An 18,622-nucleotide genomic window follows, 5' to 3' on the forward strand; every position below is an offset into this window, starting at 1 on the left:
TCTCATCTGACCAGTGATCTGTGTCCACACCTCTAGCATCCTGTTCTCCCACTTGACTTGCAGCACTCTAGTAAAGTGTGTTCTCCTGAACTCGATTGTTATGTCTTACGGGTCTCTGAAGAACCTGTTCGAATTAGGAAAATACACTAGGCACTGAAAGTGTACCAGAGTCAGGTTTTTGAAGATTGCTTGTTAAACCTCTTGCATTGTGATAAAACTGTTAATATACATGAATATAAACCACATGTCAGATAAACTGCTAAATTCAAACTTAATAAAAACACGAGTAAAGAAGGTTTAAGCACAGTGTAAAGTTCATCTATTCACTGTAAGAAAGCAACACTTCCAACACAACATTATGAACAAGAGTTTAATACAGAAGGTGCATTCATCAAAATCAGACAAAAAAGTTAAATGCCCCCTGACTAGAGAGATAGATAGGTCACCCACCGTGGGAATGAGAGGTGAAACACATGACTCAGATGCCCGTAACACTGCTGTCTAGCTACTCAACCGCGCTGCTGCTCTGACTCCATTGACTCCATCCTTCAGACTGTAAAGCCACAGGAAGATCCTGCAGAAGGCATCAGTGGTGGATGATCATTGATTTGCCGTCACAACACAAATGATTTTCATTGTATCATTGTTCATATTACAGTTTCATCTCATCCCCAAGAAGCTGTACACTGCTTATACTTTTCTTAAAACAAACCTGGGAGGTGCATTGTCTGATAATCTGACTGTGTAATGTTTTGATTAACTGAAATGCGGTGACAGACAATGCAAATAGCACAACAAATGACATTGTCCAAAGCAATATTGAGAGGGAAGAACTACACGCAGTCGGCCGACCTCGACCAGCCTGAGGGAGATTAACATGGAGGTTACACAGACAGAATCCAAGGGTTAAGAAACATCATGGGGTGGCGAAAATTCCACAAGATCATGTGTTGCACTCCATTTTCAGTTCGTGTTTATGGCGTTGCTGCATCCAGGTGTTCAGGTGCGAACGTGCGAGCAGAACGCGACGGAACCGAGCTGTGAGGACGAAAGGGTGATAATCAACAGAGAGCTCTCTCTTGTTTACTGCCATGAAGCGCTAACTCGATTCACCGACTTGTTTTCCTTTCCCGTTCGTCCTTGCTCACTTCCATTCATAGACGTTATAGGCACTTGAGCTGCCTAATGTCTCACTATAATCACTGTGATGTATAATCACTGTAATGAGTTTATTTCTGACAATTATTCACTCATTATCAATTTAACATACTCTGTCTTCACAGAATACACGCACACTATTAATGAAGCATTGAGCTTAATAACACGAAGAAGTAGAAACTATTTGTTTAATATGTAAATGAATGTAGCAAGGTGCCCTGGGGTCTAATGGATTTCTATCACAGTTACTCAGTATTCATAACTACCTATACACATACACACAAAGGCAAATAATTGTCCCACATACTGTGTTTCATAGTGGCAGGAACTGAGCTGTCAGGCATCTACTTATTTCCCCATTCATGCTTTCAGTGAGTCAGATGTTGTGATCTATGAAAGGAAGCAGCCTCGGACATACCGTATGGCGGAAAAACCACTTTGTGAACTGAACACACAGAACGTGTAGCTCACTGGTTCCCTCTGAGCTTAGAGGTTGTGGGGGGGATTATCCTCATCATAGCTAGGAGGCAGGTTCTAATGTCCTGACTGAGGCACACAGGCTTCGCTGATGTCATCTGTTATTGCCAAACTCATCAGATGACCACTTTTTTTAATAATACAAAGAAGAAAAACAACTTGGGTTCTAAAAACCACCACGCACACACACGCGCCCACACACGCACGCACCCAAATAAACTGCTCTCATGTGACGAGAGTTCGGCTGGCAACAATCACTGAGGTTGAATGTAGGAAGGCAGTGCATGGAAAAGGCAAACTGGCATCAGGAACTGATTAATTGGACCTGCTCTCAGACTGGGGCTCGCTGTGGCTCACGGGACAGTCCTGTTGACCAACTTGTGTGGGGGCAGATGGTGAGTAAGGGGGCGGGGGTTCATTCACAATGGTGGAGTCTCCACCTGATGAAATGAGAAGCGTGTGGCGGGAGGGACGAGGGGCATCTGTGTCGTCACTGTGAGCACACTCGCTGTAGGGAGGGGGCTTCGGATCATCTTCTGAAAAGCAAAGAGTAAGAGTCAAGCAGTCAGTCCGCTGTGAACCACACTAATACACTGCAACTGAGTCCTCAACAAATGCCTCCATGTTACCTAATTCTTATGTGACAAAGACTCTGTTGTGTTGCACAAGTAAAACACGGGTGTGTGTGTTACGCCACAAAACAAACTCAGTGTTGTTTTTCTCTTAAATAAAAGTGAGCATGCAAAATTATAGATGCATTACAAATGTGTTGGTCAAGAAGGACAATGAAGGTTGTATTGCAGTCAGGCCTGAAACCTTCTCTGAAATGCGTGATAGGAAACAAGATGAGACGTGGAGGCGGCGATTAGGCAGCATCAAGGCGTAACAGAATCAGCGGTGAAATGTTTCCAGCCTCTGTAACCACATCCTGCTGTCACACTAAATGAGTACTACAGGTGAAACCAAGACCATTACTGTGAGAGAAACTCATCCAGTAGCTGGTGGCACTAGCCCGAACCACTTGTCTTGAACTAACACCAATACAAATGCAGACTAGTGTATGAGAGAGTGTTTAGAGACAGAAATCATGTTTCCAAAGCCAAGATGAAGCAGGAGGAACAGACAGCGCGTCTCATTTAAATACTGGGCCGTACAGCGAGACACTGGAGCCCACAGGGCTGCAGGCTGCGTTATTAGCGTGATGTTGGTAGACAGGGACTTTCACTGCACCGACTTAAGTAACACCCTCACAGTTGGTTGTTGTGACTAAGCTGCTTTAGTAAATGTCATGCAAATGCTAAGGTTGAGCGACAATCAAAATTATAGCATGAAAGTTCAGGAACATTTGAATAAAAAAAATTATTTAAGGTTATAGAAAAAATAATTAATATAGGAAATTGAAAAATCTACCCATTATTGAACATATATTTTAGTAGTAAATTGTCTTGAGGTTGGGCACATGTTTTCTTTATTTAAGATGTAGTTACCCAAACCGGTTACTAAAGACACAACACTGTATAAAGCGTAAGCGTTTTGGTCATACTTATATGTTAAGGAGATAACAAAAAAAAAGTGTTTTGATGTCATAAACTACAAACAATAAAACGAGACAATTGTATGGACAAAAACACTCATGCTCTCATCCGTTTCTCCTGCAGCTCTGCTCAGTCTGGCTCATGTGACATGTTCCCTGTGGAAGCTCACCTAACATCACACATTCATCTCCAGGCTGGCAGTCATGGGGCTAATTTGTTTGCGATGCTGATAGTCTTACATAACTAGATTAGGAAAAAGTAAGTGGTCATTAGGGCAATTAACTGTAGTCATGACTTAACAAACCTCCGTGGAACAGGACTTGAGATGTTGTGAATTGCTATTTCCGTCATTAATGATAACGAACCATGAGACTAAAAGTGGCAAAACAGACAGCAGAAATTTGCTAAGGTTGAGAAACCATAAGCTGAGTCTCCTACAGTGTCTTTGGCTTGGCTCTTGCTGTTATAACGGTGTCATTTTAAATCCTTGGTGTCAGGCAGGATGTCAGGGTGGCTGTCTGCCAGCTGATGCTCAGCAGAAGTCAAGTGAGGCAGGAGGATAATTGCCCTAAATGGTAAAGTGAATCTTCTAGAGCATGACTTCAAACCAAGAAAATCCAGCTTTTGGAGTGGCCCAGTAAAGCAGAGACCTTAGGTCAACAGAAACGCTGTGGACGTTTCGTTTGAACGGACATGTTAAGATCATGACTCAAGCACCTCTGTCAGGACAAATGGTCCAGGATTTCTCCTGAGTACTGTAAAAGTCTGATCCACAGCTGCTGGAAGGGAACATGTAGTGGTGCTAAAAAATGTGCCACTGATCTAATAATCCATACCAACTCTCTAGACTTTCACAAATTCACACCTAGAACCACTTGTATTTTACTGATTGCTGTGAATGGGAAGAAAAGGCCTTTAGATTTTTAGATTAGAGCTGAAAATATGTGTGGGTAGTGGGTAGCAGTCGGAAACTGTGGCTTAGACGTTCAGAAAGAGGAAGTGAAAGGGGAAAAAAATGAAGTTCACTTCCCCAATGAATGAATAAGCAGCAACGGTATGATAGAGTGTTGTTCATTACCTCCAGAGACGGCCTCATATGGCGGTGGCACGTCCAAGTGGGAGAAGGATGAAGTCGGCGGCAAAGCCGTGGAGGGCTCCTCTATCGACACGTCATCCTGGACACCGTACCAACTTTGCCAGAGAGATGGTTGCTGCAGAGGAACGGAAACAGAGGGAGTTAATGATACACGCAGAAAAGCAGAAGTATATACATTCTATAACCGGACTTGATTTACGATCCTTGGCAGCATGGAACGTTTTTACCTCAAAGCCAGTGAACCATTTACACCCACCACCTGCTACTTAATCATACAAAGAAGCAACGGCTGTGACACGAGTGGGAGCATTAGACCCAACGCTCGCTTTCAGTGTCCCCACACGACAGCTTTAAGGAAGCTCGAGGGTTTCCATCACGTTAGCTGGCTGATTGCAACAATAACAGGACGAGGGGGTCAGTGGCGACAGCCTCACGACCTTACTGAATTATATCTTAATTAGTTCAAATAGCTGTCCCGTTGTGTCGGCATGAAAGGAAGTGCTGAGAAAATAGAAAACAGAGTCCACAAAGAATCTGAGGGAAATGTTCACAAGTCATCTATAAAGTGATGATTTAGTCTGCAGCCCAGACCCAGTAAACCTCTCACACAACAACTACTTAAAGTTAGGCCTCATCTTCTCCATCCCTCTCCTGGGCTACACACTCAAAAAGTTTGCATCACAGTTATTTCACTTTGTCTTTCCAGGTAGTTGTGAATAAAATTGTCCAAGAGGCTTAGTGACTGATACAGCATTAAAAGGTTTCCCCCAGCTGCGGCTGAATCACTTAAGCCCAGCACTGCTGTCATTCTGGCGTCTCTCCAGAAAACTTTCAGTGCACTGGGTTATGGATGGCCACAGAACCTCCCTGGTGCACATTCCATTAAAATCTAAACAGGGAACATTACACGCCAGAGACGGCAGGGAGAAAAAGAAGAAGAGGAAGAAAGGAGAAGAAAGTGGAATAAGACAGTAAAAGAGTCAAAGGACATGTTGAGATTAGGACCATGGGAGTGACCAAAAAGAGAAAGGTTAAAACAGGAGGCTGGGTGGGTGGGTTGGTTAGTTGGTTGTGCTCAATTGTCTCCCATAGCTGTGGCATTTCCTGTTGCACAGAAATTCCAAACAAAGCTGCGATAAAAACAAACACGTGAACCATGGTTAAAACAGCTATGAAGCCGGTGTTATGTGGAAATCAACAAGATTCCACTACATTTACTATTTTATACTTGAGTTTTATAGATTAGTCTTTTATTCTCCAAGCAATACATTGGCAACTCCAAACTGTTACGGTTTCAGCTTGGGCAAAAGCTAGAAATTAGTTTTAAAATCATCCATAAAACCTGTTATACAGTTCACTGGGCATGTTTTGAAAAAGGTCTGAATCATGAAGATTGCTTCCAGGTGGTGTCTCCAAGAGGCACTAAAGCAGAAAGATCCTTAGGGAATGAACATGATGCCTGTCTAAACCTGTGGCACAGCCCACAGAAAGGCTCCATGCAAATTGTGTGTGAGGAAAAGGTACCAGTATACACACCATACAACACAACATCAGGTTTAGTGACAGCAACAAAAACACACCAACATCATGTAGACAAGTTGTGACTGAGGAATGAGAAAGTCAAACAAAATGTAGCCACAATGCCAAGAATAAAACATGATCCCTTTTCTCTTGCATGTCCTTGGAATTACTCAATTCTCACAGTCTGTCTTTATGACTGTATAAACACGAAAATGTACAAACACCTCCGCTCTCGCTCACTAAAGAGCTGTCCAAGCTGTGACTTGCCCTGTCAGTCCATGCACGTCAGCGAGGTCAAGCAAACTTCACAGACAACTGTAAGCACACACACGTATGAAAAGCATGCACATGCCTAGTACCACTGACTGGGAAACGTAGCCGGCTTCGTCAATATAGTGAAAAGTGAAAATGACAATTTTAAAACTTCAAGAAAGAGCAAACAAGCCCTCTGTAAAAATGTTGCAACAGTTCCCCTCATTTGACTTGCTGATTCGCTTATCTTAATTTGTACACTGCGCTCCAATGTCTCAGCTTACGCAAAGGCCTTGAGTTTAGTCCATAACTCGTCTCTTTCTGTACAATCACTTGCAAAAAGAAAAAAAGGGCACAGACATGTCAAGTCACTGATACTGTTAGATAAAAACATGCAAGACTGACAATTGCACAGCATTTAACGTTTATCTGCTACGCAGTAAGTTACAAAAAAGCGTTGCCTTGAAAGCTTGACAACATTGAGGGCTTTGATTCAACCAACTGCTGCCAAAACCTTGCATCCGAGCCTGCATTTGTCTCACAGTTGGTTGTGATAATTGAGGGAAAAAAGAGAAACACACACGCACGCACACACACGCACGCACGCACACACACGCCTCAAAAGTGATTGGAGTTTGACCGATGGGTTCTGAATAGGACTCAGAAGGAGTTCAGCACCAAGTTCGTTGCGCGTACTTACACTCTGCCTCTCACACATCTGATGGAGGTAGGCCCTTCCTCCAACAATGACGATCTGCGCGTTGCGAGGGTTGCTCAGGTACGCGGCCAGTTGCCTCTGTCTTGACCGATACCAGCACACATAGAAAAATATCTTGATGATGATAAATATGATGACAACTCTGTACAGGAAAAGAGAATGGAAAAAAAAATAATTAAATTATAGTTATAGTTATAAATTATAGTTAATTATAAAAACATGCTTTGGTTTCAACCACATGCGTTTTACTTACATATACCAATACAGCTCCATTTTGCGGGTGATTAGTCAGTCACAGAGGAGGTGCTCTCATACCTAGAGGAGGAACTGGTCAAAGACACAACTTGTAAATATATTTATCAAATAATTCAGTATACGTTGTGATCTGTCTAAACACTTACGTTAGACACCTCTGAAGTTCACAGATGTAAACGAAGCTCCTCTGTTGACTTGGCCGCGTTAGCGCTCACTCCGGTCAAAACTAGCGCTTTAAAAAGATGCGACGTTACTTACTTTCCAACGATAACTTCGCAGTTAGCTGACAAGGTGTGTCATTTCCCCGTCCCGACTGTCAGGCGTGATGCGAGCAGCTCCAGGAACCCGCTGAGGCTACGGCTACGCTAGCTAGGCTAGCATGTAGCAGGCCACAACAACAGCGGAGGACGCCGCTCTACGCCGCCGCGGCGCCAACGAAGCTGCTTAAATGGGCCAGTTTTATTAACATGGCACGCGAGCTCGCTGGATAGTTACCCTGGAAGCCGCCTGTTGACCGTACATAGAGGAAATATGTAGCCGTAGTCCTACAGAGCTCAAGCTAGCGGGGAAATGTTTAGCACATCCCTGTGCTCAACGCTGCCTTCGCTTTCAGAGTGGGCGGAGTTCACAGAAACGTTGCCTTCACGGTTTCCCGTAAATCTCCCGCCTACATCGTCGGCTACGTTTGACAGCTGGACGAAATGACTGGTGCGCGTTCACGGACACTTAATCGCTTTCGATTTGAATATTGAGGAGAAAGTGAAGGGGACAACTACATATTTACTCCACCACGGCTTATGTCGAAAGGTCAATAAAATAAGTTAAACAAACTAACTATCAAAACCCTATATTTTGTATATTTTAGACATGAACATAAACATTGAACACATTTAGAAATTAAAATTCATAAGAGGAAAGAAAATCTCACTAAAAAGCAAATTATTTATTCAGTGTTATTTGCTTCCACCTAGTGGCCACTACTTTACAGTGCAGCCAAGCGCAAAATGCAACAAAATTAATTTAGCAATGCATAAAGATGGAATCATATTTTATCAAGGGACTATTTAAAGATTTAACGTAGTAAAGAAATCGTAAGGATAAACCAGTTTTCCTAAGGTTAAAACTTAACTAGTCACAGCTGATGTTTATTAGGTCTGAAAATCAGACTTTTTCCAACGTGTCAAAATTATATTTTATTACAACGTAAAAAACCTCTTTCTACAGCCCATTCATAAATTAAGCTCATTCTGTAGCAATCAATCATCCAAACACAGCACAACATCAAAATTCATAATTTATATTTGGAAAAGTGAGTGTTCTTTGAATAACTCCTCAGCAATGCACAGCAGCCCCTCTCATAACAAAGTCTGAATTAAAAAAAAAAGCAAAAAACAAAGATACTGTTTTAATATTCAATTCAATTAAATCAATTGTTTGTCCAATAACACACACTTGTTTCTTGGTTGAGTCCGTTGTGTTTGTTATCGATTATCTTCCACAATGATTGTCCGTCTTGGGTAGGTGTCTATGTCCACAAATATGTAGCGAAACACATATTTTCCAGTTTCAGGATCCTGTAAAACAACAAGCAATATAGAGATATTTAATAAGCTCAACAAGGTAGGCCACGATACACATAAACAAAACAACTGCACACACAGTATAGTGTAATAAAATACCAACCTCCTTTGACTCCGAATGTACAGTTCCTTTGAGGCCTGGCTCAGAACCTTCAATGTAAAACTTAAGCCTCATGTGCTTCAGCCCGTCCTTCAAATACTCCAAATGGCTTATGTAGAAACACAAACAAGAAACATTGTTTGAATAAAGCAACTTTTAAATACAACAGACATCTATTGTACTCTGGAAAAGGTGCCAGACTGTTATACTGATTTCAATTTTCCATTGTATTCGATCATTAAATCCCTACCTGACCTGTTGTCTTCTTCCCCGTCGCGTAGTCTCCCCATAGCATTTGATTGGCTCGCCAAATGCACCAATTACCTGTTTTTAACAAAATTATGTTCTGCATGTTGTGTATCAAGTACTGCTATGAACCAGCTTTCCTCTTAATCCTTGTTAGTAATTCTTATGTCGTATGATTACCACATTATTAACCAAATACCTATATTTTACAGGTTATTTTTTTCAAGTATTCATGTGTAACACTGGGAAACACCCTGTGCAGTCATGTTTCCTTTAAGTTATTTAACTTCGGAGGGAGCCTCTAAACAATCTGTGATCCCACTCTTACCTCTGGGTGTGATTTGACAATGTTGAAGGCTTTCCCATAGACTTTATTTGGACTTGAGGATGAAAATAGTTCCTGGAAGACTACATATAACAGACCGCCTGAAACACACACAATGTGTGGCACATGTCACAACATGCACCATGCTTGACTTAAAATCAGACAGTTTGCGGTGGTTAAATGGAAACTCGTGTTGCAGTCACCTGTCACTCCGAGCCCGATGAGAACAACTATCAAGTAGGTGAAGTCTCTTCCAGCATCCTTAACTGTAAGACATTGTTAACACCAACCAAGAGGACACTATAAATGACTGCGGTCAAGTGAGCCGTCGTTCGTTCATCCGTCGTTCAGCCAGCCGCGCTTCAGAAACGTCTTGCGCCCGGTCTGGGCCTTGAACTATGCACCAAAAAGTTGACTGTATTACAGTATGACATAGTACTTTCAAGTACTGCTAAATCCTAAACTATACAGTAAAAATACATGAATTTTTGTGGGGTGATAGTACACATCTAGTAGAACAAGGGGAAAGTGGTCTGGGCCGGGAACTATGCACCAAAGTCTAGTTATTAACGATTAAAGTAAACTATACGGCCCATACAGTTACAGTATGACATGGTATTTTTAAATACTAATAAATGCTTAATTTTACAGTAAAAGTACACAGATCTTTATTAGGCGACAGTTTTTCTATATATGCAATATTTTGTTTCGTATTTTTCAATATTTTGAACAGACCAGACGTGTCGCTAAAAAAGAGGAAGTCGCGACGAGCGTGTTTTGTGCTCTGCTGTAAAGCGCGTAATACGGGCGCAAGACGTTTCTGAAGCGCGGCTGGCTGAACGACGGATGAACGAACGACGGCTCACTTGACCGCAGTCTATAAATGACAGCAAATACTGACTAATGTTAAAACGTCTCAGTCGCTCTGCTCACCCTTCTGTGCAGCTGAAGGCTTCGGGCTGCCTCTCTGATACCTGGACACCGACCTGTCGCTCTGCTCGGGGCTGCTTTTATTCCTGTTTGCACACTGGAGCGAAAGCGTCCGCAGAGGCTGCGCCTGAACGAAGCAGCTTAGCGCCGACACCGGTGCGTCCGCTCTCCCGAGGAAGGTGAGCCTCGATGCGGTGGACACTGCCCCGTGTGTGTGGACGAAGCTGACCTGTGCCAGTCTGCACGTCTGCCCACGGAACCGTGTCGCCGTCTGCCGCAAAGCTTTCACGATCTGCGCATAAGCCATGATCGCGTCGTCTGCGGGTTGCGTGCGGGAAACTCGCCTACTGTTTTCTAGCTACAAGTCTCCACAGAGGGTAACAACATAAACGTGCGTATGATCAGACTAGAATTCAACATGAACACTACTCAAAGGCGAATACAATCTGCTTTCCTGAGGCGCGCATGTTTGTCGTCACACGAGGCGAAGGAATCATGGGAAGTTGAGTTTTAGACGAAGCACGACGGGCCACTGTTTACGCACCTTCACATTGGGTTGAGAATAGCTTATTAGTGCGTTATTAGTAGGTAGTAATAGAAAGGTAACGTGTGCAAAACACTATAAATTAGTTTAGACCTAAACAAACACTATTATTATTTAGTTCATTATTAATTTATTTAACTGTTTGTTTATGAGTCGAAAACCTCCATGTGATGCTACTATCATTTAAAATATTCAGTAACTCGTTGAATACATTACCTATGTAGCTACATTCCTAAACTGAACTAAAATGTAAAGGGAAAATAAGTCATCACAACAGAATCGGTAATCATTTGTTTATTGAAAACATTGTATCCAGCATTTAATTAATGTCCTATGAAATAAATATGCAAACGGATTATAAAACACCACAGCTTAATGAAATTTGACAAGACACAAAACAAAGAAATAAGTAATGTTCAGACATGAGTAAAGGTGGAAAAATAAAAGTAAATACTCATTGATTGGTCAGTAAAATCATGTTTGCACCCACTTATGAAGTTCATTATCACTCATTTCATACATTCTTGTCTTCTCAATAGCAACAATCTGATCCCTTGCAGAGATTTCATTTCAAATATACAAGTTAATGGTTACACGTAAATTATAAAAAAAAACCTGATTCTCTTGTTTATTTGTTTGTTTTTTCTTCATGAACAACTTTACATTAAAGGTACTCAAACAGCAAACATCCAGTCCTGCATTTGAAATAATCAGCGTTCCATGGCTCGTCAATCGTAGCCAGCTGTGGAGCACAGACTGAGAAAATGCACCTTTGTAGTCCAAAGCAAAGAAGAAAAGTTGATGCACACACACGAAACCTTTTGTTTAATTTCGCATCACAACACTCTACATTGGTAAAGTTGCTCAGGGCAACAGTTCACTCAAGGCGCACGAGGGAGAGAAATCTTAACTCCGAATGTTGTCAAACTGGCAAGATGCAGAGGAATGACGCACGTTTTTGATGTATCTGCAGAGAAATGAAAACACTATTATTGTAGATCTATCCGGGGCCCTACAGGTTTCATTCTGCCTACACTGATGAAATGGATTCACACTTACTACAGTCCTGAGGTGTCTGCTTCCATTTATGTACTATATGTTGGCTACTGTAGACAGACGGGTTAATGTGTGAGTTGTTCCGAACATGTAACACACACCACAACAACATATGTCTAGAAAAGAAAATGTATATTTTATTCAATATTTGCAGGAGTCTGTGAATGTTTGTATGACAATGAAAGGAAAAATGAATGAAGAGCGTGGCCGCAAATAATACATAATACACAACATACAGAAAAATAAGCTACAAACACCAGAAGATACCATATAAGTGACACAAGTAAGAAAAATAGGACAATGACTGAGAGAAATAAAGAAGCAGTGTCTGGTGCTTATGTGTAAATTGTATATGTATATATCTGCTTTACTGGATATATGATGCAGTCTTTTAGTGGTTAAACCTCTAAGTCACTAAAGCAATCAAGAATGTTTATGGTTTATTGTTAATAATTGTTACAAAGCATTAGAAAAATCAGCCCTGCAAGAAAGTTTGAGTAAATGAAAAATGGTGTTTCCTTTTAAAATGTGAGTATAAAATTCAGTTTTAATACAAAGCTTCTGCAATAGAAGAGACTTAGAAGAGGAACAGATTACAGTAAATGTTGTTGTCAACAAAACAGAATTTTGTAACTGTCAAATACTTGTCAACATTTCTGAAAGAGTTTGAAATCAAATCAAAGTGGTTACATGTATTAGGTGCAATTTTCTTCTAAATCTAAAGATTTCGCTAATAAAACTCATGCAATGCAGTTATTCATTTTAAAGATGAGTCTTTATGTCTATCTTATGTCCACATGGCTGATTCGTTAGTGGATGGAAGCCTTTCATAATTTAATGTCAGTATGTTCATAATAAGCATGCACTAGCCATATAGTTTTCAGATGTAGTTCAAATTAAACAAACGTCTGGTTTGTCCACTTGCATTCAATTAGTTTAGTTAGTTTTTAATTTAAATTTATTTAATAACAAATGTTTTCATTGTGAAAAATGTCAAGCAGCTACATTTGCTATTAAAATCATAATAGAATATGCTACTAAAGTGACAAAAACATGCTTAAAATTAACTTGTTAGTTCTATTACCTTTGCTATTAATAAAGAATATATGACAATAACCAATATATTTCAGATTTAAAGTTCAAGAATCAATAAAGGTCCATAGGTTTTCAATTCAAAACATCTCGACTATGGTACAGTACAGAGCAACAGCCTCGACTGAACTTTAAAAGCTTCCCGCATTAAAGCGCTGCAGCTGAAGTAAATTCATCTTGTCCTTTGTGTTCATCTTTGCACAAGAATGCATATTCAGTACGCTTTTGACAAGGTGTCCCTTCATCATCAGCGTCATGCTGGTGTAAATCCCCGCTCCGCTTTCTCATATGTCAGTGACGCCCGTTCGTACTGATCCAGGATTGCACTATTCTCAAGAAGTCTACATGATGGAGACAATGCAACATAACGCAGAACATAAGCAGACGCACATACAACAGGACGGCACAGTTGTCACGCTAAAAGACAAACAGCAGGTAGCACTTCATGTGACAGCTCCACTTTATGCAGACATCAAGCTGCAAACACTCCAATACTTTCTGTTAATAATTAATAGAACGTAGAAAACGCTGCATTACCAAACAGACGGCAACCTCACAAATGCACGGTCGTGGAGCATGCACATTAAATGTTACACATGAGCATAAATACAGTGCATCACAATCAACGGAACTGAGAAACCAAATGGTAAAAGTGACATAAATCATGCAAAACTACAGAGGGCTTCTGTAAACATAACTGTAATTTACACAGAGGGGAAGAAGATAGTGGTCAGTGGTCATAACCAATGTTTACAAAAATCCCGCCGATGCAATTTAATAGAAAACATCTGGGATTGCGTTTGCTATCAAATTTGTGCTTTTACATTATTGATACAGGTTATTTGCTGCAGGGAGAGGTTACATAGAATTCATAACAGCAAAATAAATGTGAATCTAATAAAACCTCCATGCGTATGAACATCCACTGAGTGATAGTATGTATGTCTTCAGGAAGAAAACATACAGTAAACTCACAGAGCATCACAAATAAAACCAGTCGGAGGGCAAGATGGCTGCAAGCAACAACACAAAGGCCAAACCACTGGAAAAAATGAAAATCGACTCACATAAAAGTATATACTGACACAGCAAACGATGACCACACAACATGTAGAGATGTCGATTGTTGGATAAGAGTGCTTACCTTGAGATTGTCTCTTAGACCCTAGTTGTGTTGTACTCTGATTCATGTTTGCTCAAAGAGCCAATGAGGCAGAACCTGCAATGTCACGGCTCTGTCGTTTAATATCAAGCGTCGTTTGCATAGAGGTCAGAATGCAGAATGTGCTACACACTGTCAACAGCAGTTCAAATCCCGTTAGCGCTTTGCTAGCCTATGGAGGGGTCGCATGCAGACTCGTAGAAACGTATTCAACGGGAAGGAGCACGCAGAAAGTGCATGCAGGGGATCGTCTACGCGTCAGTTCTCCAAAAACACTAATCTGACGCCCTCACAGTGTTTTTGTAAACATGTGCTATTATGCGTCTAGCATTCAAGGTGCAGGTTCACAGTAAAATCCCCTTTAATAGAAAATCTTCATGCTAAAACATTGTGCTGTATAGAATATATTTTCAGACAAATACTTCTTTATTTATGATCAACGTCTACGAAATAAGTCGTTGCTACAAATATCAGGCACTGAATGAAGCCCTTGTGTTAACAGTCACAACGGGACTGATGGGAGATTTAACTGAGGTGTGCGTTTGCTCCAAAGGTCTCCGACAAACCTCAAAGTATCATTTTATAGATGTGTGCTATAAATCGCCATTAAAGTAAAGCTACTGTAGCAAGGGGACGCTTCACATGCAAAAGGGGGCAGCAAAATTTAGCCCTTTGTGAAAAGGTTTTAATGATAAGGAGGGAGAAATATCAAAGCCAGAAGAGAAGCTTTTATAATTTTAAAAGTAATGAGGGGAAAAAGAGCAAAGCTGAAATCAAATGAAATAAAACACATCCCACACACACAAACATCCCCAGGCTTAACTCTAGGGGTTTGTTCTTTCCTCATCAGAAATCTATAGATACTGACCGCTGCACTGCCTTTTCGTGGCGTGAGAGCCGGTGGCTGGTGGTGGGAACGTCCTCCAGGTCTTCGTCCAGGTCGCACCCGTTGTCTGCCGCCTCCTGCGAGTAGCTGTGCTTCATCACGAGGATGCTCCTGCGGTTCCCGGCGGCCGGCAGCAGCGGCCGCACCGCCATCGGGGGCTGCGGGAAGTCCGCGAGCAGCGTGGCGGCCGCCGCGTCGCGCCCGCTCAGGTTCCCGCGGCTCCCCCGGCCGCTCAGCGACAGCTGGGATATGTGGGCGGAGCCGGGGTTGGAGGCGGAGCCACAGTGGTGGTCGTAGACGCAGCGCGAGGAGGCGCGGCGGAGGGCGTGGTAGTTCTCGAAGTCCTCCGCCAGGTCCACCAGGTCGGCGGAGGCCGCCGCGGCCGTGGTGGCGCTCCGTAAAGTGCACAGCTCGTAGTGAGGCGGCTCAAAGACCTCCTGGAACATGGTGGGGTCGAAGTCCTCGCGCCGCAGCACGTACTTCTTGCGCGGCTGCTTGATCTGGACGATGACGGAGACGATGAGGAGGATGAGGACGATGCAACAGGTGACGCCGATGATGGTGCCGTTCGTGTTGTTCAGGTTGTCCAGGATGTTGGCTTTTCTCTTTTCTGTGAAGAGACCGACGACACCGCCGTTATTCACCGATACTAAGCGAGAAGCTATGGTTCACATGTAAATGTCAAGTGGAATGATTCTTCAATAAATGGACCTCATCGTGTACGAGAGCTTCATCAGATGGACAAAAAGGTCATATTGGTTCCCAGTGAGAGCCCAGTTATCACAGAAGTACAGTGTGTGAAGAGCTAATCTGTAGATCAATGCCGTTTAAGTGCTGGATGAACTTGTAGCACAGCACAAAGGGTTTCAGTGACAGTAAATGTTACAATCGGATGCGTGAAGAAGTAAAACTTGACATTTTAGAACTAATGAGGACAAATGTGAGGCCTGTGATTTACTAGAGCAGAGAAAAGCAGAGGACTGAGTGACTACAGAGTGTAGTCAGGCCTATGGCGCTAAGTTGAGCTGGTCCCAGTGTCCTTGTTGCTTGAGGTTTCCCCAGTATAGGGATTTTATTGAGTCTGGCCGGTTCTAAAGCGGAGCGGGTCTAGTACAGTTCTAGGAGCTCTAGGAGAGTGGTGGCATCTGGTGGGCAAACACTGTCCCTGCTGCATTTTCCACTCTGACCAGTTTAAGTCTGGTATGCCCAGTTTGTAACTAAACCTGGACTCTGGGACGGGCGTGTGTGTCGGTGGACGTGAGGCTGAGGATTGACTTAATTGATGCACACGGAGAGGAAGAGCATCAAAGGGGAGGAAGAGAAATGGCACGTGAAGTTAGTGTGTGTTTGGAGGCATAAGACGAGCACAGCAGCTTAATGATAATCAAAAACATGGGAGTTTCCATGCAAGACCACTCGCGGGAGCTGCCATTAAGAGCTAACCTTTCATACTTGGATTACAGTGACGGACCATGAAAGGTCAGGCCACCGAGGGGGAATTAATTTGCATTATATTACAGAGAAGAACTAACAACTAAAAGGACTTCACGTCCGTTGATAAAGTATCAGAGTCGGGGGTAAATGATTAAGCTGCCAGAGTGACGGCACAACGCAGGAGATCAATGTATAGATCTGTTGGCTTTCCTGTCAGTGTAGCATGAAGAGATGAACTACTGGACGCAGTACATTAGGAAACCTGCACATTTCAAAACAAAACTCACCAGCCTTCTCATTGTAAAATCACTGTCTGTGCAAACACTACAAACAAATTATATGAATATTCACTGGAGTAGAAAAACATTAAATGATTAGAACTTGTGTAGTTTCAGTCATATAGTTTCAGACACAGATTCCTCTCAAGAGCACAAGCACACAATGGTTCTGTACTTCTGTTCCCACACTGTGTGACAATTTCTACTTTAGCTGAAGGGAGGCAAAACGATGGCGCTTTTAAGCCGACGTTTCCACAGGCATTATGACAAACTTTGAGTTTCTATACGGTCTTATTTCCCTTTCAGCATAAATGACATGGCGGAGAATAAAGCGAGGGGACCAGTAGAGATTACTGCTCACTTGAAGCTCCTCAAGGCAGGAATGAGATCCTTGTGATGGAGGAGTGGAATTAATTTCGAGTCCATCATGGATTAAGGGACAGTTTAATAAGTGAATTGGAACGTTTACATAGTCAGATATAAAATGTATGAACAGGGATGTTGGAAATGCGTTTTGTCTCTCCCTTCGTCGCTCTCCATGGTGCTGAAATTCAAACTCCCACTCTGTGGATTTGTTTATAGTATAGTATAGAATACCTGAATTGTCCCGTGTTGGGGAAATTACCATGTTGCAACAGCACAGAGACATATAGACATATATACAGAAGAAATACAATAATTATAATAACACAATAATTAAAAGAAATTAGAACTTAGAACTCCACAGTTCGTGTTTATGAACTGTAAGTTTTTTAACATACTTTCATCAACGTGGCTAAAGTGCAGTGCCACAGCTCACCTTTACACTGGTTCTCATCCCAGGGGTAGACGCAGTTCTGCATGCCGTTACACACCAGTGTGTTGTTTATGCACATGTTACTGTGACAGAAGAAGGCATCTGCATCGCATGGAGCTGGAAAATGGAAGAACACAGTTAAATGTGAAGATGACCTTAACTTGCTGACTTGCAATCTATTGTAAAAGTGCAAGTTTTCAACTTTCAAACACAAATAAGTTTGAGGTGCAGCTGTAAATAGAATCCTGGGGAAATAAATTTGGACAGGCATTATACAAATCAGACCTGGAACCCATCTGTTCATGAATTTTCATCATCATCCACTTCTTCAAACATTTCCAGAGACAACTTGTGGGTAAGACTGAATTAGCTGGGATGTTTGTGTGTGTGTGTGTGTGTGTGTGTGTGTGTGTGTGTGTGTGTGTGTGTGTGTGTGTGTGTGTGTGTGTGTGTCCGGAGACATATTCATGACAGTATGTACATATAATAAACCAGCCAGATATCATTTTGATGGTTCTGGAGTGCAGCCAATGTCAACGCGAGTCTAAAGCAGGTAATGAACAAAAACACGTGAGGCATCGTGACACCTGCCAACATGTTAGTTACGGACCTTCTGTGGTGACAACGTGTTGGATATGAAGCCACATATCACCACATATCAGCAGGTCATAACAACACTACAGGCATGTTGAGAGCTCCTGCAACATAACCTCAAAGTTTAAATAATGCTTCAAACTTTTAAAAACAAAAAGCCTGATATATTCTCAAATAAATAAATATAAGCATAAAGTAAATCTCTGCTGTGTGTGGAGGGTAAACGTCTTTCAGAACCACTCAGTTATTTGTTTGGCCGCTGACACATGAACATAATGGATGGCTCCATTTAGTTTCTGGTCATTTGTTAGCAGAGCAAACTCTTTTCTTTTTTTTGCGCGCGTCTCATTCATTAGCATCAATGCTTCCTCTTGTCGCACACACACAACACTGGGGCTGAAGCGGCTTGTCGGTGCCGTGGCAGAGATGGAGACTATTTGACGGCGCTGCCGCCATGATCTATGCCTGTTTTCATCTCACCACTCGTCCCAAGTGGATAATAATGCACCAAATTAAAGTGACTTATCTCTATCTCGCAGCGCGTCCCATCCATTTCCTGACTCCCCTCCCTGTGTGTTCTGCTGCTC

At 42.2% G+C, this 18,622-nt stretch overlaps 2 protein-coding genes across 7 annotated transcripts in view; both read right to left on the reverse strand.

The window, feature by feature from the left end:
• Window positions 1–356: 356 nt before the first annotated feature.
• On the reverse strand, window positions 357–10,676 carry timm21 (translocase of inner mitochondrial membrane 21). 3 transcript variants are annotated; one of them, XM_055508052.1, is made up of 11 exons: window positions 10,197–10,676; window positions 9,467–9,529; window positions 9,267–9,364; window positions 8,943–9,016; window positions 8,696–8,801; window positions 8,465–8,586; window positions 7,159–8,379; window positions 7,011–7,084; window positions 6,740–6,899; window positions 4,249–4,381; window positions 357–2,171 (listed from the first exon to the last, which is right to left on the reverse strand). In XM_055508052.1, exons 1-6 carry the CDS (start codon window positions 10,498–10,500, stop codon window positions 8,494–8,496), a joined length of 738 nt encoding a protein of 245 aa, XP_055364027.1. In that variant the 5' UTR covers window positions 10,501–10,676; the 3' UTR covers window positions 357–2,171; window positions 4,249–4,381; window positions 6,740–6,899; window positions 7,011–7,084; window positions 7,159–8,379; window positions 8,465–8,493. The 3 variants fall into 3 exon arrangements, with proteins under 3 accessions (XP_055364027.1, XP_040926220.1, XP_029002101.1); XM_041070286.2 differs by having other exon boundaries at window positions 357–2,168; window positions 7,159–8,586; window positions 10,197–10,675; XM_029146268.3 differs by having other exon boundaries at window positions 7,159–8,586; window positions 10,197–10,675.
• A 340-nt stretch (window positions 10,677–11,016) lies between these two features.
• neto1l (neuropilin (NRP) and tolloid (TLL)-like 1, like) overlaps window positions 11,017–18,622 on the reverse strand; it is a 40,791-nt gene continuing 33,185 nt past the window's right edge. The window contains exons 9-12 of one of the 4 annotated variants that reach the window (XR_008694463.1): window positions 17,445–17,558; window positions 14,916–15,543; window positions 11,797–14,104; window positions 11,017–11,704 (exon numbers count right to left, since the gene is read on the reverse strand). Coding sequence is in view for 3 of the 4 variants with exons in the window: in XM_029146266.3 (XP_029002099.1) it covers window positions 14,044–14,104; window positions 14,916–15,543; window positions 17,445–17,558 (803 nt within the window). In the remaining variant the exon portion in view is untranslated. Of the gene's footprint in view, window positions 14,105–14,915; window positions 15,544–17,444; window positions 17,559–18,622 lie in introns of all 4 variants that reach the window. The other 3 variants (XM_029146266.3, XM_029146265.3, XM_029146267.3) reach the window with 3 other exon arrangements.

This window comes from Betta splendens, chromosome 4, assembly GCF_900634795.4.
Source record: "Betta splendens chromosome 4, fBetSpl5.4, whole genome shotgun sequence".
Lineage (NCBI taxonomy): Eukaryota > Metazoa > Chordata > Actinopteri > Anabantiformes > Osphronemidae > Betta > Betta splendens.